This window comes from Pseudomyrmex gracilis, unplaced genomic scaffold, assembly GCF_002006095.1.
Source record: "Pseudomyrmex gracilis isolate BER0280 unplaced genomic scaffold, ASM200609v1 scaffold_26, whole genome shotgun sequence".
Classification (NCBI taxonomy): Eukaryota; Metazoa; Arthropoda; class Insecta; order Hymenoptera; family Formicidae; genus Pseudomyrmex; species Pseudomyrmex gracilis.
The window spans coordinates 868016-895934 of NW_018020610.1; the positions used below are offsets into that span (position 1 = coordinate 868016).

Sequence of the window (27919 nt, forward strand, 5' to 3'; positions counted from 1 at the left end):
ATGGACGCGCGCGTGGTCGTCGGTACGTCGTCCTCGGTTGCGGAAGAAACGCCGGTGGCGACGACGCGTGGTGTCGCGACACCCTCGCCGGTGTCCTCGACGCCGAGCACCGTCGTCGTGACCGCTACCAGCAACGGCGCCGGTGGTGGCGGCGGCAGTGGCGGTGGCGGTGGCGNGGCGTTGGCGGTGGTGGCGGAACCGTCGCCGCGACGCTTGCGTCTGCACCCTGCACCCCGCAAAATCCAGTCGTCGTCGTGGCGAGCCCCTCCAGCAATCATCAACAGCCGGCCGGTGTGCCGGTCGCCGCTCTGCCCAGAATACTCAGCAGGAACGTCAACGGAACTTGTAAGTTGTGTTTAATTTTATTTAATCTGCTCCGCAATTTAATCTCCTCCGTTTAAATGTAGTTGAATTGTAGGAATCGAAGACTATGATGTGTAGTAACTTAATCGCGTTTTTGTAATAATTGTACAAGAATATACAATTAAAGCGCGCGCAAAAGAAGAGTTTTGAATTAGGACAAATATATGTATTTGTGAGGCATATTCGGAATACGTGCGACTCATAAGTGCGGTGAATACAGAGAACAAAATAAGAACAATTGGAAAATTCGATAGCTCCACCGAGTATCTCAAGATGCACGTTTTCTTTTAAGCAAAATTTAAAAGCACCAGGTCTGAAAGTTTCGTAAAATTCTGGTAAATCTGTAACGGAGAAAATATCATATTTATTACAGATGATAATTCTCTCTTCTCAATGTGGAGTTAACATATTGGCCCGTTGTTCTTCACACTTTGTAATGGGAGCGACTTCCTGATTTCTTTTCCTCAACGCCAAGCTTTGAGTTGTTTTCTGCAATTTCGCTTGAATCTCGGCGTGTAACGTCAGCAAATTTTCGACGTCGTGATGCAGAAACCAGACTTGCGTGCGCCAGCACGTTTTTGACAAAAAAATCCACACGGTCTCCAACGTTTCTCTGATATTCTCCCCGACTTGGCTCCGCGCGGCTCTTCTTCTTGTTGCCGAAAATGCAGTCGAGAGAAAAAAAAAACAGAAGCATTTGTTGACGTCGCTTTTGATTTTCAAGCTGAATTGCACTGCCCCAGATATTGTTTCGGGGAAGAAAATGTGAAAAATCCTCAGAAAAAGTTGATGAAAACAGGAAAAATGCTATCTCGAAGACAATCATCAGTAAATTTTTTATTAAACTGATATATATAAAAATCACTTTACGTAATTCAATGTGATTTAAAAAATTGTTTTCGGATCATTCGCATGAAATATCTATTCGATCTCTTTCGCTCTTAAAAAGCAAACTAATTACAAAAAGGGCCACTGCACTCGTACATATAAATATATATATATCTGCGCTCTCGTTTCTAAACCGCGCGCGAGCCGCATTTCGATTGCGAACGCTGCTCTCTCGGCGAGTTTACGCAAGAAACGTAATCGCCAGCAGTTACCTATCCCGGCGAAGCGAAGAAGTTTCGACCGAGGAGGGCTACCACGGGCCATCGGTGTGCGCTTTTGTGTCTCTTTCTCTCTCTCTCTCTCTCTCTCACCGAGAAAACTGGATGAGTCACGCGGCCGATAAAAAGCTCTCGCATCTCGCCCCCAGAAAAACAGGATTTTTCTTCTCCCACCTCGACGAAACTGCGACCGAGTCTTCGTCCTAACTTTCTGTACTTCGTTTTATCGCGCGCGACTCTCGATGCGTCGTGGAGGGACGCAAAAAGCGCCCGCGACCGAGTTCGATATGTCGCTTATTTCGAAAATTCTCGTCTCGCCTCTTCTTGCGCCGCTTATTTATCCTCTTCGTGAATCTCCAATTCGATTTTTGTCTTTTTACGCTGAATTATTTCCGTCGTGTCGCGTCCGTTTCTCGTCTCCGCGGTAAAAAATATCGCGGCGCGTGATTTTGTAAAAAAAAAAAAAAAAAAAAAAACTGTCAAAAAAACGTAATCATTGTTTATATTTTTTTTATCGACGCCATTTTCTCGAAGTGGTGTATAATTTCACGAAAGCTGTGTGTGTGTATGTGTGTGTGTGTGTGTGTGATTAGAAGTTACCGTGTCGCAACACGACGACGGCTCGTTCTGCAACGCCTCGGAGACGCTTTTTGCGGAAAATGTTTACCGTTTCTACTGTAGCAACATTAAGGTGACAAAGCCGCAGCAAGCGAAGCAAATAATTAATAAACAGCAAAAAGGCACTCATTAAAAACACAACAATATTTTTATCACGCTGCGAGATGCAATGTGGATATTTCGCATCGTAACATTTTTATTTGCGGGGACGTATTTTTACATCGGATCTTTATTGAACCGATATCGGTGTATTTTCGGCGTCGATGTTTCACAGCGACGTTAATGACACTTTGACACTTTCCGACGCGTGTCGACGACGCCTTCGATCTCAATATCGCATCTCGTAGATTAGATACTTTACCGCCATTTCGATGAAAACTTAAACGTCGACTTCACAGTAACGCAGGATTGTTTTTTTTTTTTTTTTTTTTTTATCATTTACGGCGCATTTTCCTTTTTATTTTATTTTTTTATCAGACGCTTCTGACGTGTATCGCGCAAACGTTTCTCGGTGTGCAACCGCGCTGTGCTTTGTCCGTTCGCGATGCGGCATGACTCACGGGTTCGACAAGAAACGGCTCGTCGGTGCAAAACCACCGTCGTTTCTTCCGCCGGCGTGGCCGGCGCGCAACTATTGCGCGCTGCGTTTTTGCCGGCTTCTTACGAGCGGGCCGATTCGGACTGTGCACGGACGGCGGGGTCGCGTAAGCGCGTTGACCGTCGACGATGTGCGTGGCAAAAAAAAGCGCGCGGTTTTGTCCGCGATGTTTCTGCGAAAGGCGAAATTGCGACAGAAAGAGAGCCGCTCTCGGTTGCGAGAAAAACCTTTCTCTTTCACCGCGCCTCTTTTTCTCTCTATTCTCTCTGTCTCTCTCTCTCTCTCTATCTCTCTCGCTCACTTTTTTTTCGAAGTCATCGTCTTAAATGATCGTTATACAATTATTACAAAGATTATTAGTTTTAGAACATCGAGCAATCTTTTTTTTTTGTTTAATTGCGAGCTCACAAATGCTAATGTATTTTTTTTTTTTTTTTTTGCAAAAAAGCACGCAATTCAGATGAATAGAGTATTAGAGAGACGATTATTTAAAAACATTTGTACAAATACGGCATAGAATGTTGGTAATCGCTTGCGATTGTTTGTAGATCGCTCGATGATAAAAAAAATTATCAGTCACATTTTCGAAGTGTGATATCATTTTTGACGAAACTGAACTCCTTTGAAAATTCCGGGAGATACATATTTGAAATATTACAAATCGTCATAAAAATTATCACAAAAATGAATTAACAAGTGAGATATAACAACGATGTAAGAATTCAAACAAAACGATCGATCTCGCGTCGTCGAAAATATTATTTAATCGCATCCTTAACTTGCGTTGTTGCTCGTTTTGAAGTGATGTTTATTCGCTTTTTTAATTCGAAGACAGAGTTCTTTTCAATTGCGACCAAAGAATTTGTCGTAAGGCAGACCGAAGTTAGTGTAATAATGCGCGCTTTATTACAACACAACGACGGTCTGATAAGCGACATTATGCATTTTATAGGGTATATAAAAAGGGGTTCTATCGATACCGGCGCTGGCGTTGATGCACGGCGAAAAAGCTCCGGTTTTTTTGCGGCAAGTTTGCCGTGTGCTCGCGCCCTCGCTTAAGAAAACTTGGCGAGCGTGGCTTTTTTACATCAGACACGAGAGAGAGAGAGAGAGAACGATGGAGAGAGAGAGAGAGAGAGAGAAGAGAGAAAAAGAGAGCTTGGTCAGTCTCGCGTGTTCGCTTGTACGTACTTCCTCTTCTACCACACTGCCACATCGGAGAATTTGCGCCGTCGATGTGCGCGGATTCGCATAAAAAAAAAAAAAAAAGAAAAAAAAAACAGAGATGGGGGGAAGGAAACGGAACAGAGTTAAAATATGATGCGATCGAGCCGGAGTTACTCTCGCCCGTTCGCGTATTCTTGATTACGTTCGGTATTGGAAGTTTTAGCGCGCGTCGTATCTCACATGTGTTTCGAAAAGCACATGTCGCGCTTAGCGCAGAAAGCGCAAGTGCTGTATTGGACATTATTGCGCTTATTACGGTCGTTCGCTCGGCCGGTCGCTGCAGTACAATATTTTCACTTTATCGTTTTTTGTCGCTTTACGACCACTTGTCCACGGGGAATAATTGCCTCGTCCTAATACCGTACCGCTCGCCAGCGCGATTTTGTAATCAGTTATCGATTACGTTTCCCGTCGTTATTCAAATTTCCGCTCGCGCGTTTTTTTCTTTCTGTCGCGGTTGTTGTTTCTCCTCCCTCAAAAAATTAAAACAAGATAAAAACAGGTTTTGTATCCGTTATGTACGCATTTTCTAATTAACATGCGTTTAATTTTTTTTTTTTTTTTTTTATATAATAGCTCCGCGTTACCATCTTAAATAGGCGACGATACGACGTGAAGCTTGGTTCGACATGATAATAGAAGGTAAATTTACGCAATCGCGTGGCGGGTACGCACAGCTGCTTATCCCCGAGCTCTTCTTCCCGATCGAATCGGGTTTTGTGTGTGCGTTCACGCCCGGTGGACGACCGTTCGTCGATCTCCAGAATCAAAAGGAGAGGTTTCTTCTCCTCGGGAGAACCTAATCTGAATACGCGATCGCCTTGACGGCCGGTGGGTGGCTGCACTCGAATAAGCGTCTAATTCGAGCGACGTACACGTGAATGGGAGGGGGGGTCCCACGTTTGCACAAAGACGAGAACATACGTGAGCCCACCCGTTTGTACATACACCTTGTGTGCTGCTGACCGACCGTTGCGGAGAGAGCAACGCAAGAAAAGTTCTCTTTTCACCCCTTTTAACGGCGAAGTTTTATTCCGCGCTCGCGAACAAAATCCGTAAAACGCGTCAGTAAGTTTTTACGTTAGATTTCAATTGTTTTGTTTATAACTCGCTACACGTGGGAGCTAAATTGAGGGAATAAATCTAAAATTTGACATCTTCAATTATTATTTTCATTATTACATGTTATTTAGTTATTTTATTATATATTGAAAATTTTTTTCAATTATCTTAAGAAAATTTGTGTTAAAATGCGCGAAGAGTTGTTTAGTTTTTGTTGACGTTAAATAATGCAAACACAATACAAAAGGACGTTCTTGATATATATTCTATATACGATACCGAAATTTTTCGATCGATGCAATAACGAGCAAGCGTTCTGCACAGCGACAGTAGAATATGCAAATGACAGGTAACGATCAACCCCTTGTTCTCATCGGCTCCTTGCCAGCTCTCTTTCGTTTCTTTTTCTTTTTTCTTGAATCCGCGCGGCGACGTTCCCACAGGAGCGAGCGCGCGTCGAGGCGCGCGAATAAATTAAAAGGCTTTTGCCGGGGCCTCTCAGTTGCACACACCCTATTGGCGGACAAAAGGCGACGAGTCTCCCCGTTTTGTCTGCATTTTTTTGTTCTAAGCGATAATCCGGCGGGACGATGCTCGGATGCGCCCGCGCCTGTCGGTTTTCGGGATCTCGTCCGAGAGCACCCCGAATGACCCGTGAACTTCCCTCTTCTCTTTCCTCGTTTTCCCACCCCGTTCGCACGCATATGCATATCGGTTACCCTCTTGCGAGATAGCAAGCGGAACTCGGAAAAAAAAAAAGGGAAGAACCGGCTAAAAAAGAAAAAAAACGAGAGAGATCTCGGGAGGAATTCCAGCGCGCTGCTGCCTTCCTCTCTCCGTACCCTTCCCCTCGGTGAGTTTTTGCCCCCGCGGAGATGACGGTCTTTCGGCTTTTTTGCGGCCGTGGGGCCCCCGCGACGGCGACGATGACGACGATGGGGGCAACTTTTTCTTCGCCACGCTATCCTCGGGACCGCTCGAAATCTGCATGAGTCACACGCGAAGACCATCACACGCTCGCTCGCTCGGGATGAAGGACGGTGTCTTTCTAGTATCCCACGATCAGTCACTTCCTCCAGGTGACGTCCGCTCTATCCCGATAAGGAGCTCGTGAGTCGATCTTCGTGTAACATCACGGAGACTTACCAGGCTTTTATAAAAAGTTATTGAGTAAAAAAGTTAAAGTTATGTAATTAGTTATTTAATTTTATAACATTAATCTTTTTAAAGTTTTTTATGTTGATTATTAATAGAAATAATGATAATAATTTGTTGATTTTGTTCTCGTTGAAATGTGATCGATTTACGATCAATATTGTTTATCTTCTGTCCTTGTTTTCGAACGTGTGCGAGTGACGAGGTGTGTGTCGTCTCGTTAGCTACAGGTGTAGATACAGATTAACGTTGACAATGGACACGTCGATTAGTTCCCGCAGGTGATGAGCTCCGTCCACTGAAAAAAACGACCCCTCACGTCCGCGATAAACCCTTTTCTCTCTCTTCTCAAAAAAAGATCTTCGGTAAAAAAAAAACCCATTTATTCAAAGAAGGTCTGTGGGAAACCTGAATTTTTTTACGTTCTCTCTCAATTAATAGTTTTACTTAAACAAAATCGTGTAATTATTTATACACAAAATCGGAAATCGAAGTGTGATATTTAACGTGAAGGACGACACTTTTCCATTCTCGGTAGGAGATATTGTTTAAACAAAACTATATTTTAACGCAAGTATGTTAATAATGACATTAAAAATTGAGTTCTTTATAGAGAAATGCATTAAAAGATACGTATTTTTCTTCTGTGTTATTTGACAGTAGCAGAATTTTGTTTTCTATATTTTATCATTTTACTTAATTAAACGTAAATAAAAATATAGCAAATTAATATTTTCGCGCTAACAATGAACATCTCGTAATGATGTTCTTTAAAATGGCGCGGATTGTACCTTCGAAATAGTTCGAAGGTCGACCGACTGTTTAATCGGAGAATTCTGCTGCATGAAGTAGGATTTATCCCCTCACAAGGGGGATGGGACATGGGCCGCACCCTTGGGACTCAAGATCGCTTACCCAGCCAATACCAGTAGCGATTCTGAACGACCACCATTGAAAGACTCCAACGAACACAGTAATCTTTCTGCAGAGTAGCAAATTTCGTTTTCTATTTGTTTCCTCACGCGCACATATGTTTTACTTTTCAAATTAGTACTTTAATTCATCAGGATTTGCGTTTTATGTAAGTTCTTTTTTATCTCTGACCGTTTTCTGAAATCGAAAATCCACTTTTTTCCAAACACGGAGTTATGAATAACGCGTTAACCGCTGCTGAAGAAAATTTTGGTGCAACTAGACAAATCTCTTTCTCTCTCTCTCTCTCTCTCTCTCTCTTTCTCTTTCTCCATCCGTGTGTATGTACGTATCTAAAAACACATGGGAACGAGAGATAGAGAAAGAGTAGGAAGGCAAGGAGGAAGATGGGGGCAAGGAACGACAGGCGCGCACGAGCGGTGGTGCAAAGTGGCACAAGGTATAAAAAGAGGGTCGGGCGGGTGTAGGGAGCCGCTATAGCGGGGTAAAAGGACGCGAAGGATAAGGAACGAGGCCGAGGAGCAGCCTGAGGAGAAGGAGGTAGAACGAGAGGAAGAGAAAGAGAGAGAGAGAGAGAGAGATTCGAACGGCGAGTCAGTCCATCTGCCCGATGTTTTGTCCAGGAGGAGGACGGGAGAGAAAGAGAGGAAGGAAGGGGCAGCGCGCGGCAGGGCGACAAAAACTCACCTAACCCTTCCTTGATTACAATGCCGACAAAAAGCGAAATACTAACCGCCGCTCCGCGCCACATCGCGCTGAGAAGGGGAGAGGAGAGGAGAGAAGAACGAAGCAAAGTAGAGAGAGAGAGAGAGAGAGAAAGAGAGAGAGAGAGAGAGAGAGAGGAAAAGAGAGAGAGAGAGAGAGAGAGAACGGAGCGCGCTCCTAAGAAACTAGACTCGTTTTTGCGCTACCAGAGGCAGCGGAGGAGAGCGTCCGTTCTCCGTGAAGTATCGGACAAAGAACGTGCACCACCAACTCCCACCTTCTCCCCCTCTTCCGTCTTCTGCCACTCCGGCGAAACCTTCTTGGTTCCATCGTCCATGTTCCGGGCGCCCTTAAACTCACCCCCGTTTACTTTACGTCTTCTCTCTGGACTGACCTTTCCGCAACCCCCTTTCTCTCCTCTTTCCTTTTCGTTCCATTATCTTCATTCTCCTTATATCCCATCTCTCTTTTTCCCCCCTCCTAACACCGGTGTTTTCCCTTGCGGGAGATAAATGTAATGAATACCGAAATTTGTGTATATTTTTTCTTTGTCACGCGATGTGTCAGAATTTCAATATATATCTCTTTTGCTTGAAAAAAAATCGAAATAATTCTAAAATATGTCTCTAATTAGTAATCAACTTGATTTTTTTATTTAAACAAAACTGAGAAAAAAGTAGAACAAGATCGTCAATATTATATATCGCAAGGCTTGTAAATATAGTTGTTTACGATGAGTTTTTTGTCGTGTCATTTATTATGGATGCAAATACAGGAAAAATATATCGACACGCGCGCTGATCCTTCTAGTGTTAACTGTTCGGAGTAAAAAAAGGCATAAAAGATATAAAGGCATAAAAAAAGCCTAACGACGCAAAGTTTATTGTGTGTACAGAAATACTAAAAAAAAAAAAAAAAAAGTACAAGTTTCAAAGACGTGTTCATACTTACACATGGAACAAGTCCAAAGGCTCTTAGAAACATTACCGGACAAATATCTCTTATGTAATGTCAAAAAATAATTCAATGATAAATATATTCAGGAGGAAATACAGGAGCTGAAAACACGTTCGTTCGCATGTGTCTTTCTTCTTTGTTTTTTTTTTTTTTTTGTCTTCCTTCACGTCTCATTTCTGATTAAAACACGATGTTTAAGAATTCACGTTTTATTCAATAACGTTATTCAACTCACTCTGTTTTATTTAATTATATTGAAACGAAACCACGTGATAATTGATCTAGTGGTAAAACAAGTCACTTTTATTTTAACTAGACACGACAGATGCACGCTATTGATTTTGTGTCTCTCGCACACACACACACACACACACACACGCACACACACGTAACTTCGAACTGTTAAAAATACACAGCATTTGACAGCAGCTCTATGCTGAAGTAAGCTGCAAAAAGAATCAGTATCGCAGAAGGAAAAGAGGCAACAATTATTTCTTTACATATCTTTTTTTAAGAGAGAGAGAGAGAGAGAGAGAGAGAGAGAGAGAGAGAGAAAGGGAAGAGACTTTACATAACGTGAAACAAATTCAAAAGCAACCGAGATCACCTATGAATGTAATTAAGAATTTTTTACGAATTGCAATCGATTTTTCAAAACTCGATTTCTCTTTCTTTTTAAAAATTCGCGTTCAAAATTTCTAGGCATTACAATCTCGTTGTAATTATGTCAATTGTACCACACCACGACTTACATCTGATTCTTCCCTAGCTTCTCATATTGTTCAAAAAAAAAAAAAAGCAAATCCTCCATTCGGATCGTCGTCGAAAGCCACAAAGTTATTTCACCGAATCCTTCAAACACGTCGTTCATTAATTGGCATTAATCCCGCGTGGATCATTAGCCATCGTTCGCCTCGCTCATCGATAACTTTCCGCATCGGAAGCGGATGCAAAAAGCCGCGCACGATTATCCCGTGGTATACCGTCTGCCGCGAACGTTGCGTCTTCTTGCCGGCGGAAGACGTAATAAAAATGACGGGCGCGCGCTCGCTGGTGATGAGAAAAAAAAAAAAAAAAAAAAAAAGAAAAAACATGACACGGTCCAGCGACGTCCGACTTCGCTCTCCTGTCATCTATCAAGCAACCTTGACAATATATCGCGCTGATATCCATTATTCGTGCCGCTAAGGAAATCGGCACAATGTCGACGAGTTCGAATGTTTCCGAAACGACGCGCGAAAAATTGTTGGAGCTTCCGTTGCCGTAGATCAGGAGGTCTCTTTCTCGAGATTTTCCTCGCGATATTACGCGAGAAAACGCGACGATCAGTCTCGCGGAGAGAATCTTGAATCACTTATTAAAATTTTTTTGTTCCTCGAGTTTATTTCCGCCTGTTCGATCTGTCGTTCCCCGCAAACTTTGTAATCTCTCTCGAGCGCGCGATTCAACGTCAATCGTCGCGATGTCGCATTTGACTCCCGTCGCGCGACAAGAGTCTTCTTTCGCCACGGGATGTCGTCACGGCGAGTTTCTTCGGGAATCATTTTCTGCCTCCTCTGACCAATCGCGAAGTAAAACTCGCGAATAAGGGGACAATCTGTCCCGACGACGTGTTTTCTTGCGCGAAGTTCGAAATGCCATTCGAGAAATGCCGAGAGTGACGAGAACAACTCCGTGTTTGTTTGTTTTCTCTCCCGCAAAATTTTTCTGTCACAAGGACAACCGGTCCTTTGTGCGCGCGCGTCCGATCAAAATTTCGATTTTCTTCTAACGAGAAGTTAAGCGGCGCGTGTCGACTTCTGTGCACGTGTGTGTGCGCGCGCGCGCGCGCGACTGACCGCGTGTTTTTTTTTCTGTAATTATACGGCTAGCATAATTAAAGCGTAATTTTTCTCATTTCGCGCGCATTCGTCGCATCACACGGACTATGACGGAGTTATGCGGAGTTCGGATTCGTTTCTGATTCAGCGCGCCGCGATTTCTTTTTCGGCGGCCGCGTCTAATCCGGTTCTCCTTGCGAGAATCGTAAGCGCGCGTCTCGCCGTTTTTCTCCGGGCCTCCGCACAGACCTCGAAGATCTGGGCTAATTCTCGTCACAATAATCGTAAAACATATATATCCAAGGATAGAAAAACGACGATAATCCTCGTGTCGTCGTCATCGTCGTCGTTGTCGTCGTCTTCGTCGTCGTCGTCGGTGCCGCGACAGGATTCCTCGATACGGACCTTGATATATGAAAGTTCCGCCGACTTTCAATTCCGTCGACTCGCTGTTTTTTGTGTATAGGTTTTTTTTTGCCGATACGTAATGAGAATATCGGAGAGTATAGAAAAAAGATAAAATTTACATTAAAAAAAACGTGGAGAAAAAACATCAGAGAAGTGGAATAACTTGTATATATACCTGCGAAACGCGCGGTATCGCGACTTTATTTGACGTGTCTTCCAATCGGAGAAAACAAATATTACAAAAATACAAATATACAAATATTGTTTTTATCGGTGTTGGTGTTTTTGTGCAATACGTTTCTGCGTTGTTTTTTTTTTTATTCTTTTTTGTCTTCTATTTGTTTGGCTACAATCTACCTTTTCGAGCAGATACTTTAGTTTTTCGTCATCCGTCGACCTTTCTTTGCCGAGATCGATAACGCAACTCGTTTCAATTTAAATTTAGATCCAATTTTAGGTCGAACAATTTCGAATATATTTGAATTTTTTTTCAACATTTTTTCAAACTTTTCTCTTTGTTATCGCTTTTCTATGGTCGGGGAGAGCATAACCGGACCGGTCGCGCACGGAGAATGTGCGGGCTCCGCGTCGCGTCCGACGACGACCCCGAGTGTACGCGCCCCGGCCGCGCGCGAGTCTTCGGGGGTTTCGCCGAGGTGGGATCAGGTTTTTCTCACCGTCGGCGACGCGCCTCTCCGCCTCCGGAGCGGCGTTCGCGTTCCCAGCCTACAAAAACGTTACCACCCCGTGCCAAAAAAGTCGTTATGTAAATGTGCCGCGAGAGCGCACGGCCGGCCTGTGCCGCTGGCGCGTTTCGCCGCCACAGGTATACAGAGTGAGTTGCCGCGCGCAACTCGATCGCCCTGTGACGATTTCCAGTTTGGAAGGACCGACGATTGTGAAAACTGGACGAGAAAAAGCGTCGAAATCACATCCCGAGGTTTTCAAGTCCAATTTCGTTCGATAAACACGTTCCGCCAAAATCCGCTGCGAAATCTGATCCGCCAGCGGCCTCGAAGTTGGCGCGTAAAAAAAAACAAAAAAAAAAAACAAAAACAAAAAAGAGATCGCGCACTTACGTCTGCGTCCGATTTGATGACACAGCAAATCACGATTTACGTGGTAATTAATTAATGTACTGGTTTAAATGATATTCGATGAAACGCGCGGTGTGTATAAATAAATAGTCGCAAGTTTATCCCGCGTCCGATTTTCGAATTAGGTCGAGTAAATAAGTAATACTATGGGGATGAATTATTAATAAGTTCGCGGTTAATGCGGCGTGCGAAGTTGATGATGATGAGCGCGGACGATTGGCGCGTGGTTTTATTTTTTAACAAAAGCACGATCGAGGTGTTGTCGCGCGCGAATGGATGACAGGCTCGGATAGATGGTCAACAACGTGTATATCACATACGCGAGGTTATTATTAATAAAGTTGTGAAAACGAGAATAAGATGTGTCAGCGGCGACGATATTAATAAATCGCGGGCGGCGGTAATATAATGGGGGCGCGAATCGCGCGACTTTGCGAAAATCAAAACGAGAGAGAGGGTGGATAAATTTTCACATTCGCTTTGTTGGAACATTTCATAATGCGAAATAATTGAAACTCTGTCCGAATAAATAACAAACAAAAAGACGATGCGACACATGAAGGTGATATCCAGCGAACAAAAATTAAAAATTACCGGCGCGAAAACTTCGAACCGATGCGAACGTAGGTATATACATCCGTTTTCTGCGTTGCGTTCCTCGCAATCACAGATATTCTCGTCGCGAAACGTAGTTTCCTCTACCGCACTGATGACCATCTCTTCTTCTTCTTCTTCTTCATCATACGCTCTTTCTCGTCGCTCCGATTCTGCTGACCCGCGCGCGACTCCGAGTGTGCTTCCACGTAGATCCTTTTTTCGCGGGTCGCGGTTTGCGCTAGAAAAATCTCGCGGAACGAGTCGCCGAACCACCCCCCGTCGCCGCCGCCGCCGCCGCCGCCGTCATCGTCGGCGGGGACCTATTCGCGAATCCAAGAGGCCGCGCCGCACGAGCGTGAGACCGAGACCCGGGCTCGTAATAAGACCCGCCGGCCAGTTTTTTTTTGCACCTTCTGTCTCTCTCCGTCTTTCTCTCTCTCCGTCCTCTCCGGCTCTTTCTTCGGCCTTACCCTGCGTTTCTCTGCCCTCCTTTACCCTTCTCTCTCTCCAATGGCGGCACCGGTATTAATTTATACGCGGTACGTGTGTGCACGCCGCTTTTTCTCGCAGTTCCTCGAAATTTGCAAGAAACTAGTCGGACACAGCGGCGACTCCTCGCCGCTAAACTCGCGCGCGCGATCTTGTCGGCGCGACAACGTGCGACGACCAAGACGACAACGGCCTGGAAAGGCGAGGGGGTGACGATCGCGATGAGGGTAGGGCAATCGATGACGTGGAAAAAAAACAAAATTGATCTCTTCCCTCGATTACAATCAAAAACTTATTCTTTCGTCAAAATATGTGAAATATAATATAATATTTTATACAAAAGAAGAATATTGCGTAATTAATCCTTAAACAATGACACTACACACACGTGTCCTTTTTCGTCCGTGCAATATTTTGATTATCGTACGTTAATTTTTCTTTTCGAAGAGAAATTATGAGAATAATAAACCGAACCAGTTTATAATTCTCGCGCACGTGAACTTGATAAAAAAAAAGCGTCTTATTGGTGTAAAAAAAAATATAAATACCGCGAAACATCGCTCTTTCAATTTATACATCTTCTGCGGAACATCGTCGACTTTTACAGCTGTCGAGCTGTCTAATAAAGATCGTAATTTATTGCCGACCGTGAACGAGAAGGATAGATAGAAAAGAAAAAAGAAAAGACCGGAGAGACCGATTCGCGATAACGACCAATACTGTTGGTTGTTGGCGACGCGCGCGTCTGTCACGGAACTGATGACAATTATTCCCATCGTTAGTAATAGCGTCGCGGTTTGTACTTTCTTCACGAATCCCCGTAACGATTTTGTACAACTTGCAGTGGTGCAGACATCCGTGCCGCAAAACGAGGCCGAGCTGCAGCTGTACAGAGTGATGCAGCGCGCTTCGCTGCTGGGATACTACGACACGCTTCTCGAGATGGGTAAGGCGCGCAGCTTTCTTGTTGAGTTTTAAATAAAAGTTTTTCTTTTTTGTCTTCGTAGTCAAATATAAACGTTTGGTAAAAAGTTTTGAATTAAAAAACTAAATTATTGAATTAAATAATTTTCCGAACTGAAGTTTTAATTTGCGAATCTTTAATTTATCTCTTTCCTCATCTCTCCTCCATGTACGTGTCAGAGAACAATTTAGATTTTTTCACTACTGTATAGCTTTTCCGCATTTAAAAATAAACTTTAGAATCTAAAAATTGCGCGTGCGTGTGTATGAGTTCGTCGTAAAATTTTATAGAAGTTGTAAATAACAATACTCTCAAATGTCAAAAGTAACAAATCAATCCTCTGAATATGTCGGTGATATAACATGACGTAAATTATTTTATTTACAGGAGGCGATGATGTGCAACAACTGTGCGATGCGGGTGAAGAGGAGTTTCTGGAGATTATGGCGTTGGTCGGCATGGCGAGCAAGCCGCTTCACGTCAGAAGGTTGCAGAAAGCACTGCAGGAGTGGCTCACTAATCCTTGTAAAGTACCACTTGTTCGCGTCGCAGTATGATAAATTTGTTTTATTACACACAGAAATATATGCGTTTGATTATGAAAAAAAAAAACTTGTCGATTGCAAAGTTTTACTATTAATTTTTGTTTTATCTCAATCGCGTAAGTTTTACATCAAGTGTGAATTTCGCGTCTCGCAGCGTTGTTCCAAACGCCGGTCGTGCCGACAAACGCCGCCGCGAAAACTCCAGCGGCCGCCGCCGTAGGTTTCGCGTGCGCGAGTCCGCGGCCGCAGATGCAGAGTCTACCTACCGGCTTTACCGCGACCTCTCAGACTTCACTGACGCCGACTCCCTACGTGTCGACGACGCCTCACGTGCCCTTGACGCCACTACCCTGTCGGAGCGCCAGTCCTGTTGTGCCGGTCACCAGCGTGTCCACCTCGGCGCCTTCCACGACTTTCCGCCAGAGCCCGAGCCCGAACACGTCCTTACCTTACACTACTACACACAGTCCCAGTATGTTGCAGGTACAAATCATCTTCATTGCTTAATCGTTTTAGTTTGTGTTTTATTATATATATATTTTTTTCAATGTTTCTTGTTACTCATATGTATTGCATATTTATGTAAATATACATTGTCACATCAATAGGTAGGTACGTGCGAGTCTTCGTGCGGCAGCGGCACGACGCCAAGCCCGAGCGGCGTCGGCGCACCTGCGAGTCCACCGCAGTCGACGCCAACCCTCCTGCAGTCGCAGGTGCAGCGGCTCGCCGAGGCCGCGGAGAGGCTCGTCGCTACCATAAGGCCCCTCGATCCTAAGCCTCATAATGTGAAGAAAAAACTCTGCAAGAACCTGGAGGTGAATCGTTAATTTCAAACTGGCGCGCGATGACGTGCTCTGAAGCGTGTCCGAAATACAAAGGAGACTTTCAAGTTTGTAGACCGTCTACAAGCATGATCGCGTCTGATTTCGACATTAAACATTACCCAGATATCGTTTTTTTTTTTTTTTTTTTAAGAACAAAACAAAGTGTATAATTTTTTTTTTATTTTATGCAACATGGCAAAAACTTAAAATCGAGCAATCTTTTGTTAAAAATTCTTGTTTTTCGCCGATTTCTCAACTTCGTTTACTTTGTTTTTTCGTTACAGATGGTGATGACAATGTCCGATAGCGATCCGCGCAAAATGGACGAGATCCGAAAATACGCGGCGATTTACGGCAGGTTCGATTGCAAGAGAAAGCCGGAGAAGCCTCTCACGTTGCACGAGGTGTCTGTGAACGAGGCGGCCGCGCAAATCTGCAGATTCGTGCCGGCCCTTCTCACGCGAAGGGACGAATTGTTCCCTTTGGCACGTCGTGTCGTCCGAGATTCCGGTTACCATTACTCCAAGAGTCAATAGTAAGTGCGGAAGACGCGAAAAGTGCCATTTAAAAAAAAAAGTACTTTAGAATTTGTATAAGAGAATATGACAGAGATTGTAACTCCACGTAAAAATCTGTAAATACACAAATCTGGCTGTGCGTGTAACTGTGTAAATAAAAAAAAAATAAATAAATAAAGATACTTTTGCAGCCTGTCGATGTCGAGGCCGCGCGAAAACGGAGACGAAACCGAAGCCGAGCGCTCGAAACGTCCGAAGCTCGAGCTCGAGGGTGAGGGTGAGGATGCGACGCAGGTTAGATCTCCGACCACAGAAATAAATCGCTCACTGTGCACTGAAACGCCGCACTCGCATGGTCGCTAATCATTAACCGTCACGTAGAGATCGCAACGCATTTAACCACCTGCACTTACTTGTAACATGCGCAAAAGAAAACGGATGCAAAAAAGGTCAAGTATAGTTGCTGTGAATGCATGGCTTGCGCGTGTCAGCTTAGCAACTGGATTGAGATCGTTTCGATTCGAAAATTGCGAGTTTTTGCCACAATCGTATAGTTAAAACATTTGCTAACAAAAATTAACCAAGAAAGAATCTAAGAGCTTTTTGGACTATCCTGTAATCTTGTAAATATTATTCGTGACAAAATTTGAATTGGTCTCGTAGTTTCTTCTTCTTGCGTTGCATGCATGTGTTTGTTTCTTTTTATATAAAGTTGTTAATCTGCATACAAGTGACGAATAATATAAAAAAAAAGAAAACTAATGGATATTCGACAGAACAACAATACGAGAGTGCTTTTGATTTATATAAGTTGCTTGTTGTAGATGTTGAGATTGAAGAAAAACTGATTGTTTCTCTTAAAGTTTGATTCGCTCGACACGACTTGCTTGGATTCTATGCTCCTAGCCTGGTATCCCAAGCCGTGTTTTGCCTGTCCCTCGCGCTTTCTCTCTATTCACACTCTCTACGCTCGTTTAATCCATCTGCTATTTCGTTTCCTCCCTCTCCTTTCGGTGCATTCAATTTTCAGCTTCTACTGTCTGTAGCAGTTCACTGTTTCAGGAGGAGTTGGATCTCCGATGTTCCGGAACGGACATTAACAATTCCATCACGAGAAGACACAGATCGTCGAGGTGATTATCTTTGGAGATATTATAACGCGCACGTGTAACAATTGTCTACGAAATTTGTGTTTTTATCTCTCTATGTGTTTATCTCTCGGACGGAGTATATTGTATATTATATACGCGCGCACATCGTTGCATTAAATGCATATTGATGTTCAGATATTCGCAATGTTTTCAGTCCAGTTTGGAGGAAGAAGAATAACAACGGTATTTTCAGCACCAGCGAGGAAATCAGCGATTCGGATAGCCAATTCTCGTTCTCCAACGAGGAATCTTCGTCCATGCATGTGAGTGGCGCGACGTCAACAGAGTTATCTGTGTCATGTAAACTAATTGATGATAAGAGAATGAAGAACTGTGATGATGTGTCTGTTTCAGGATACAAACGAGGTGGAGGTTGAAAACAGCGATAAAAAAAATGATTTCAATCTAAAGGTGAGCAACGAGTGGGAGATCCTTATCGTTGTGCGCCGGCTATTTTTTTGCTCTTTGTAAACTATTAGAAGTGCAAAAGTTGCTGCAAAACAAGTTTTCTACTTGCAATGTCATATTTTTTTGTTTTCATAGATAATGATTCATTGGAAAAAATCTTGCTCGGTCACTTAAATGCATATTCAGTAAACACAAAGTATTATAACATTTATTACAAAATAACATAACATTAACATAACATTAATGTTACAAATTTCCCACTCAACAATGTAACTGTTATGTATAAGACGTATGTTACATCGCAGTTACATTGTTGAGAAATTATAACATTAATGTTACGTTACTGTTACTTTGTGTTTACTGAGTATTGTTTGTTTAAAACTCTGCAACAACAAAAAAAAACAGGAAAAAAAACACCAAAACAAATAAATTAATCGATGCTGTTATTTATTATCTATCATGATAGTTCGTTGATTGCAAACGAATTGATTGCGCAGGTGATAGCCTCGCGCGGAGACAACATAATTGCCGTGGCGAATCCCGCGCTGATGGAATGCAGTCGTCCTATAAAGGAAGAACCCGCGGACGAGAAACCCACACTGTGATATTGTTACTTAGCGTTTACTGCCGCTATCAAGGTCACGAACGATGCGCGCGCGACCGACGACGTCTTTGCAAGTCATTGTCATTATCGTTCACCTACGCTATACGAACGCGATGAGCCCATTCTTTGTGCCGAAGCATTTTCACGGCGGCGACTGTTGAGATTACAAGACTTATTCGCTAAGTTTTTTTTTTTCACCGGTTGAAGCAATTTTATTTTCTTTTTTTCTCGCGTTTCTTTCCTCTCGAACGAGAAATTCACGACGCTATTTGTTGTATATGTGTAGATTTAGAGGAATACAAAAAAAAACAAAAAAAAAAAAAAATTAATATACATATATAAACACACTCACACGATATATTGTATAGCGTTTCTGGAAAGCGATAGAAAATAAAATTAAAAAAAAAAAAAACAAATCAAAAGATCACATGTACGACTGAGGTATATATGTTATAAATATATACAGCCCTACAGATTGTATATGAAAAAAAAAAAAAAAAAAAAAAAAACGAATGTAAATAAACAAGTCTTTTTATGCGTCATCGATGTGACTTTTACAAGCGCGTATATTTTGAAAATATTTTGAGATTATTAATAAATTACCTTATCACACCGTTTTCCTCTGAACGTTACCTCCTCGTGTTGTAGTTTGTTTACGCGACTTTACTTGCGCGCGTGCGAAGAAGCGGCCATGATACGTAGCTCGCGCACCACATGTGAGCGCGGATTAAGGCTGGATCCTTACGCAGACACCGGCGCTTTGACACCGAGCGTTGATCGGTGAAAAGCGGATGATGAGGGTAAATGGTAGCTCTAATTTATCCTCACCACCTGCTTTTCACCAATCAACGATCGGTGTCAAAGCGCCGATGTCTGCATGAGGATCCAACCTAAGGATTGATTAACCCCGTTAACTCAGGCCGATGCCGTAAAAATTGGAAAATAGGAAAACGCGTTACTATTGTTTATAATTGAATTATGAACCGGAGCACGAGTTTCCTATTTTCCAACTTTTACGACATTGACCTAAGTAGTTAACGGTGTTTACGGCTGTTATAAACCAACCCTAAAAGCTACACGATAGCCAATCGTTTTACTTTTTCTAGGGAGCTTCAGAGAGAGAGAGAGAGAGTTGCAAACTTGTGACGTCACTGAACAGCTTTTTCTCTGTCCAATCAGAATCGATTGTCTTCTTGAAAAACTCTATAGTTCAGAGAGCAGCCTTTTCCTTTTGTCCAATCCAGAGATGCCAGATCGCGCCGGACAGCATCGAGAGTATCGAAGCGGGGTATCCCCACCGCCTCGATGCTGTCGTACGCATACAAGCGAGAACCGCACACGGACGCTGTTTTCGCTTGTATGCGTACGAGAGCATCGAAGGCGGTGGGGATACCCCGCTTCGATACTCTCGATGCCGTCCGGCGCGATCTGGCATCTCTGGTCCAATCAGAAGCGACTGTGACGTCACGAGTTTGCGACTCTCTCCCCCTAACCTAACCTAACCTAACCTAACCTAACCTAACCTAACCTAAGAGGTCTTCTTTAGTCGGAGACTACACGAGACGACGCGTGGATCGTGAATGGTAAAACGTTTGAATACAGCTTGAGCAGAAGGTAAAGGTAAGTCGGTTGTACACAATAATTCCATTACAAAAAAGAACGCTACGTATACTTTTCAAACACTGTGAGAACGTGACGTTTTTTTGTAAATATGATAAATGTGTGAAAAAAACTTGGGAAAAAACGAGACGTTAATTGGCTACCGCGTGAATTGTGGCTGTTGTTCTCTAGTGTTGTTGCATGAGCGTAATTTTTGTCGTTGCGTGCCCGCCGGTGTTGTTACTCAGTTTACAACCTAACCTAACCTAACCTAACTTAACCTAACTTAACCTAACTTAACTTTGACCTAACTTAACTTTGACGGGAGTCAAAACGTATCTTTCTCATACAAAGCAAGTGCCAAATAGGTTAAATCCAGATTGGTTGACGGCACAGTAAAGAGAAGAAAAAAAGATTCATATATACAGTTCGTATAAGTGGTAATACAGTTCATATAAGTGGTAATACAAATATCAGATTCATAAGGGTGCTTGTTGAGAGAAGGTTCTTCTTGGCTCTTCTTTGTCCTTTGTTCTTTGATAACGCGATGGTTGTGCAGTTATACAAATATATACAAATCGTTAAACGTGATCGCTGTTTGGCTAAACAATAATCGAATGTATATTGTTAGGTAAACAAAAACAGAATATTTCTACGCATGACTCACATACCAAAACAAGTATTGAATCTTAACTGAATCTCTGTTCCTTAATATCGCAGTGTCGTCATACATTTTTAACCTTCGCGAAGATTCTGCAGAAGAAATTTGTCGCAGACCCAAGTATATATCGTCAAGAATCATGTCGGATCTTGATGTAAGTATATATAAAAAGTGTAGTTTGTTATAAAGTGAATATTGCGAGGTCTGCAAAAAACATAATTACGAACAGTGTATTGAAACGAGAGCATACTTTTCGTAAAAGAAAATTAACAACTGTTTTACCTTGATTAAAATATTCGTCTTTTATTGTGGAGCGTAAAACTTGAAGCGCAAATTTTGACAATTTAATAATTCTTCGTTTACTTGTGACTTTGCATATTTTTGTGTTTTTTTTTTTTTGTCTTTTCTAAGGTTATGTGTTTTGTTATTAAATTGTACATTTATTTTGTTTTGGGAGGGAACAAAGGTTTTTGTTGAAAACTTTGTTTATAAGAAAAATTAATTTTGCGGAGAAGATTTAGTAAAATTTTCTCTTTATTCTTTGATTGATGTCTCAAAACTTGAAAAAGTTTTATGTGTAAAATAAAAAGTTTCAGATTATGATTATTAAACAAAAATATTTACAAGTTATACAAATAATTGTTAAAACTTCTTTTCTTATTAATTGCAATTAGGCTGCATAAATTTTATTTTTTAGCACACAAATAAATATACATGTACACACACATATTTAATTACATAAATCACAGTTTGTTTTCACTTAATATATTACAGATGAGTAGCTCAGATGAAGAAATATTTGATGGCAGTCCCTCAACAAAAAGTGCAAATACATCATTAAATTCAATAAAGAGTGGAAATAAACAGACAATTAACAATGATTTGGTCATTAAAGATGTTTCAGTAAAAATTACACAATTACCAATAGTAAAGTTCAAGAAACGTGAAAAGAACGCACATAATACACAACTAAAGAAAAAAAAGCGAATTGTACGAAAATGGAAAAGAGGAATACTTTACAGAAGAAAGGAGAAGAAAAGAGAAAATAGCTCTAAGAAAACAACACCTATTGCATTAAAATTAGTAGAAAATAACGCAGAAAAACATGCGCAAGATCAATCGCAAATTATTGAAGAGAAATCTACAAATGCCCCCCAAAAGTTGCAACTTGCAAACTCGTACGTATTAGAAAATTTAGAGATGCCAAGTGAAAAGAAGGATACAGGGGGTGATCAAACACATACATCTGCTCGTATTTTGCCATATGATTTTTATCGAAATAAAAATATGTCTACAAATACTGAATGTTTAAATCTGTTGCCATCTTTAAACATTGAAAAATTAGAAAGTTACTTTAGTGAAAATGACTCGAGTGGAGATATAATAGAAAGAGCATTAGAAGTGCAACGTCAATTAAAAGAAATCAAACTCAGAAGAAAAAATTTGTATAAACAGTTAATGAAGCAAAAAGAAAAGATACCTTACAAAGAATCATCTTTCTCAATATCGTCAATCCTTAAAAGTAATGACATTGATATTACTGACGAAAGTGATTCGTCCGTAGAGTTGCGACCTGTTCCAAAGAAAAGACGTCGAAGAATATCATCAAGTGAAAGTAATGAAAATATAATTGATATTAATAATTCTAGCAGATCTTATTTGTCTCACGAAGAAACGAAACAAGCAAATCCGCAAATAAAGATTCGTGAGGTAAAAATTGCATTAACAAGACTTGAAGACATGATTAACATGAATACCACTAAACAAAAACAAAGAAAAGATGCTTCAGAAATAACCAAATCAACTGTACTAAGACAAAATACAGAGAAAGCAAGGAAGTCTAGCACTAAAATGACTAGTGAAAAGGAGAATTCATACATTACAGTTGAAGAGAGTCAAGAAACTGTGCAACGTCAGAACAACAAATTAATTTTGACTAGGAACGATGATCCTTCGCAAACAAAAGATATTTCCAAGGATTCAAGATTACCAATAACGCCTGATACTCAAGTACAGAAGAAACAATCAGATGATTTGTACATAAGGAAGTTAAAGAAAAGTTACAAACTATTTAAAAAACCACGAGTTCTGTTGATAAATTTGGAAACCCTACAGATTTCCATGAAACATAACCAATATTCGGCAAGTGAAGTTGAACGTTTGACGAAGAAATATATTAATTTTGTGATAAAGTCTAATCGCTTCACGTCCCGCGCGTTGTATGGATTCAGACAGTTACAAAACAAAAGCACAGATGTGAGTATTGCTCACACAGCAGATGACAATGCAAGTGTTTGTTTACAAAGCGTGACTGAGGACTCTAAGGAATGTATAGAAAGAAGTCCAACAAAAGGTATTACATTTTAAAACTTTTTTCTCGCGTTATGCAAAAGCAATGGAAAAATTATAATTTAATTTTTTCGCAATATTTTAAAATTAGTTAGGGGGGTATTCGGGGTCGTTCGTATATGTGATGCAAAACTAGCATCCTATATGAATTGATAGAATTAAAATTTCAATTAAAAAAAACTCACATGTAAATGTGAGTTCTGTTGCATAGATATATGCACAGTCATATTTTCACGCACAACATCCCGCGATGGCTCTTTATAGACTTTACATTATATTAACTTTAAAAAAATTAATTTTTTAACTTAATTATTACAATTCAGTATATATTTATAGTATTAACTGTAAATTGTATTAATAGTATTTATCATTAATAGTATTTATTTATTTTTAAATAATAGTACTGATTTTGTTACTAGTACTTAGTAATGTATTATGGTTATTATATTTTTGTGTAATTTTTGTTATCAAAATAATTACAATTATACCTAATATAACCTTTAATTTAATTGTTGCAGATAATGAATCTACAGAGAACGTCAAAACTACGCTAAAGAAATTTCCACTTAGCAACAACTTTATGTCTATGATTCCTATAGATCAGTACAACTTGTTGCAATTGCACGAAGATAAGATCAGTGTTTCGCCAAAGAAAAAGCAAGACCCCTCGTCGCAGGAGCTATTGAAAATATGGCAAAATGCATTTGGTAAAAAATCCACAGGACGGTCGCAAAAAACAACTGCGAAGAAGCAATCGGCGTCACAAGTATCCTCTGTTTCGCAAGATCCGTCGGAGAATTCAGCTGACACGAAATGTGGAAGTGTTTCCAACCACGTGGCTTCGACATCTCTGTCTTCCACAAAAGATGATACATCTGCTACAGCTTCTAAAGAAGTTGGTTTCCCGAAAAAACAAACGGAAACTGCAGCGGAATCGGCAGAATGCGAGACTGTATTCGAGTCACTCGCCAATTGTGTGAATCTTTCGAGTAACGAAAGTGTTGAGAAAACTATCTCTAAAGATAATCCGCTTCAATTACAAAACAGTAAACAAATTCTTAGAAATCCGCTTTATAATAAGAATGATAAAAATAATATTGCATCAAAATCTTGCTTGAATTTGACGAAAAAAATGACGGAAAATGCAGAAAAAGCAGAAAAAGCAGAAAAAGATTCATCATTAAAATTATCAGCAAAATCGAACAATATTACATCGCTCGTTAGAGAAACGAAATCTCCAAGGTTGAAAACTTCGTCTCAAGTTCCCCGAATATCGTGTGAAATGACAAAAATTACATTTAAATGCGGTAAATGCAATATAGTGTTCGAGCAGTTTCGAGCATGGCAAGAACATCATTTATATTTATGTAAACAGAATGCAATCGTAGATTCTTCGCCCGGCAACGTGTTGATACAACAGAATGTTGAGAGTTTAAATCCATCGATGTCGCAAAAAAAGTTTGTTAACATAAGACCCAAATTTCCAGGCTACCAACAAGCGCTTAAAGAGCGTAGTGTAGGATGCACAAGTTGCTTAAAGATTTTCGATAATAATTTCCAATATTCTGAACATTTTAAGCAAACCAATTGTCAAATTAAGAGAGTATGTCCTATAGATAAGACTGCGTCTACATCTCAAAAGACTGACAAACAAAATAACCAAGCTTCCAGAAATATATTGAAAAAAGTGATAGAGTTAAGAGCTCCGGAAAAGACTGTCGAGGTAATTGGGAACGAGCTAGGAAGTACATCACAAGACAATGCGAACGATACAAACGCAAAGAAACTTGTTACTTCGGAAGTGTCGCACGATGCAAGCAAACAAAGAAACGAAATGTCGAACTTACCGAAAACGACAAAAGAGCAAAATGAGCAGTCGACTTCTGCAACACGAGAAATAGAAAATCATGAAATTGAAGAAATAAAACAAGCAGCAAAGCCGGTTGCCATCTGCAAATGCCACAGGAACATCAAAATAGTCCATGGGGAAAACGTTCCGATTGAAATAGTATTACAGTGCACATGTTGTCACATACTGTTTCGACTGTTGGAGTGCTTTGAAGCGCATTGTCAGTCTTCTGTATCTCCGTCGTGCGCCAGTAATTCACAAAATAACAGGAAAGCCAAGTTATTTTGTAACATTTGTCAGGTGATGATGAACTCGCTCAACGACATGTATCGCCACTTGGTAATACATGCCAAGATCAATCGCAAGGGTACGGTGACCTTCCGCTGTAACATATGCAAGTTGGCATTTTACGGACTCGGGCCGCTGTTCAACGCTCATTTCAACAATCATGAGAAATCTCCGTGCTTCAAGAGCAATCATCTAGATTTTCCGACGAATACTTACGTCGGCTCGAGACTCATCAGGATGCCATCCGCGGATAACGACAAACAGATGAATATTTATTACGAGGTGGCCGATCATATATGTCCGAAGTGTAAAACACCGTTTTACACGCCGTTGGCTATGAGGATACACATGGTGACATGTAACGTTGGTAACGTTCGCGCCGTTGATAACAACGCATCAACTTCAACTGTCGCGAAAACTTTGATTAAGAAAAAACATCTTATTCTAATATGTGGATTCTGCAACAAGAAGTTCTGCAACAAAACGGTTTTCGATCAGCATTCATCAGATCACAAGCAAAAGCGAGAACTGAACCTGTACTATACCTGCGTGACCGTCACCGCGATCACGAAAGTCTACATCTGCAAAGTCTGCACGAGCATGTGGCAATCGTTGGAGAAGTTCGAGGAACATTGGCGCACTCACGGCGAATTGCGGGAAGACTACGTGTGCTCTGTTTGTGAGACTCACTTCGATGCTTTCGATCTCTTTGAGAATCACGCGATTACGCACAAGAAGTCCGTCTCGTGCAAGGTGGTCTATCGCGACGTCAACGAACAAAATTCTACGACGACTTTGCAGAGACAGGATAACGATGATCTGTCCGTCGCAAGTGTCTCGAGTTGTCGCGAAGAAACCGAATCTATCGGTGAGAAATCGGCAACAAGCTCTGACCAGGTTTTGTCCGTTGTCACGTCACAAAAATCAATGATCAAAAAAAGATTGTGTGAGAAACAAGATCAACCGATTGAGACGGTAACAGCGCCAGGTGTTTCCGATAGCGTTTCCTCCATCGATATCGCGCAAAAGTCAACAGAAGCGAAGAATACTACAACAACCTCCGCGAACGATTGCTCGAACATTGATAACTCGAAGAATAATAACAACGAGACTAACAACTTGAACAATCTTGAGGATTCAGACGATGATAATATGGTAATAGCTTTGTCAGATGAGGAGAACACGGTGTCAAACATTGCTGTTGGAAACACGACTGACAATGTGCCGCTCATCGAACATAAAGATACGGAAAAAAGAAAAACTGTTACATCTAATTCTGACGCAACTGTTGAACAACGAAAACAATCTACTGATTTGGAATCAGTCCCTTCATCTGCAGCAACTTCTAGCACTACAAACGTTAATAAAGACGCTTTAAATATAATAACTCAGGAAGAAACCAACGCGCAACCAGACAAAAGTGCGGATGTTTCAGGAAATAAGGAAATGTCGATATGTGTCGACGACGTCAGAAGTTCGAAAACCGCGCAGGATAATCGCGCGAACAATGCTATCGTTCATCCAGTGATCATAGATGTAGTTTCTTTGAACAAGAATTCCAAAGAATTGTCGAAGAATGACAAAACCACTAAATTAAAGGAATCGTCGAACAATGATACAAGCACTGAACCAAAAAAATCGTCCAAGAATAAAGACACTGAAAACAAAACAACTTTCTTGCGCGTGAAATCTTTGGCAGAATTGACAAACGCTCCTTTGAAATCGCATATATGCTACGAATGCGGTCAGCCGTTTGACTGCGTGCAAAAACTAACCGAACACATATCGCAACATGACACCGAACGAAGAAAACAAGCGTCTTTATTTAATCCAATTTTGGCACGGACTCCGAACGTAGCTATTCGACCCAAACTGCCACCACAACCCGTTGTGAATTCGAATCAAAGTCAGCAACGTCCTATTCTCTCTGCTACTTCCCGACAATATCAGGTGATTGGTGTGAAACCACTACATCTAGTTGCTTATACTGTAGTAGAAAATAAAAACGTAAGCTCGAATGTATTGCAGTATGAAATTCCATGGACTCCGCAACAGAAAAATACGTCTGCTGTGGTAACGCAACCATCGGTGATACAGCAGCCGACATGTCAACCAATATTTCAGGTATCTCATCAGGCAACAAACAAAGTTATTCAGAACAACAACATCCAACAAACAACATTAGTTCAACAACAACAGCAGCAGCAGCAGCAGCAGCAGCAGCAGCAGCAGAACACTAGCACTGTAGCCGTTAGGCCATTCATACAGAACGTCAATCAAGGATCTGTTTCACAATCAGCACTGTATAACCAACAGCAACGGCAACATCGGCGACAACGACAACTGCAACAATGGCAACAGCAGCAACAGCAACAACTACTGCGGCATCAAGAGATACAGCGACTGCAACAACAGCAGTTGTTACAACAACAGCAGCAACTGCAACAACAACAGAAATTGCAACAGCAGCAGCAATTGCAACAACAGCAGCAACTGCAACAACAGCAACGACTGCAACAACATGATGATGTACGTAATCAATATTTAGCGTCTCAGAGCAATGTGTCTTCGTTGGCACAAAACAACATGGTACCCGCGTACCCAGCCAATAATAACGCTAGCAGAGATCTGAATACGATACAGCAAGCGAAAACTCCGGAGCATCTTAAGTGTCTGTATTGTCCCGGCTTTGAGTGCGTCTCGATAAACGATTTTGCAGCGCATTTGCGTTCACCAAAACACGAGGCTCGCAGTCATTATAACGATGTGCCTTACAGTTCCTGAACGTAAGCTGTGGATGACGGTCACATTCCTCGTGAAAGAAAAAACAAAAAAAAAGAAAAAGAATTTCAAGTATTCACGAGTCGATAAGTTTTGGAGTCGATCAAAAAACGGCTGCGAAACATCACTGAATGCTTCCATAAAATTAAACAAAATATTAATTTATATAATGACGCGCTCTATCTTGTTAATAATTAACAGGATTCTTAACTCGAATAATTTTGATAAAATTGAATCTTT

General features: G+C 41.3%; 1 protein-coding gene across 1 annotated transcript; it reads left to right on the forward strand.

Annotated features, from left to right (window-relative positions):
* Positions 1-27894, forward strand: LOC109852276. The gene is given in 15 exon segments (XM_020423297.1): positions 1-156; positions 159-345; positions 13980-14081; positions 14487-14624; positions 14799-15127; positions 15253-15462; positions 15756-16006; positions 16181-16283; positions 17052-17122; positions 17295-17403; positions 17495-17551; positions 18046-18151; positions 20472-20566; positions 21187-22765; positions 23280-27894. Coding segments are annotated over 15 exon segments (7896 nt in total). The 3' UTR covers positions 27683-27894.
* Positions 27895-27919: the final 25 nt, after the last annotated feature.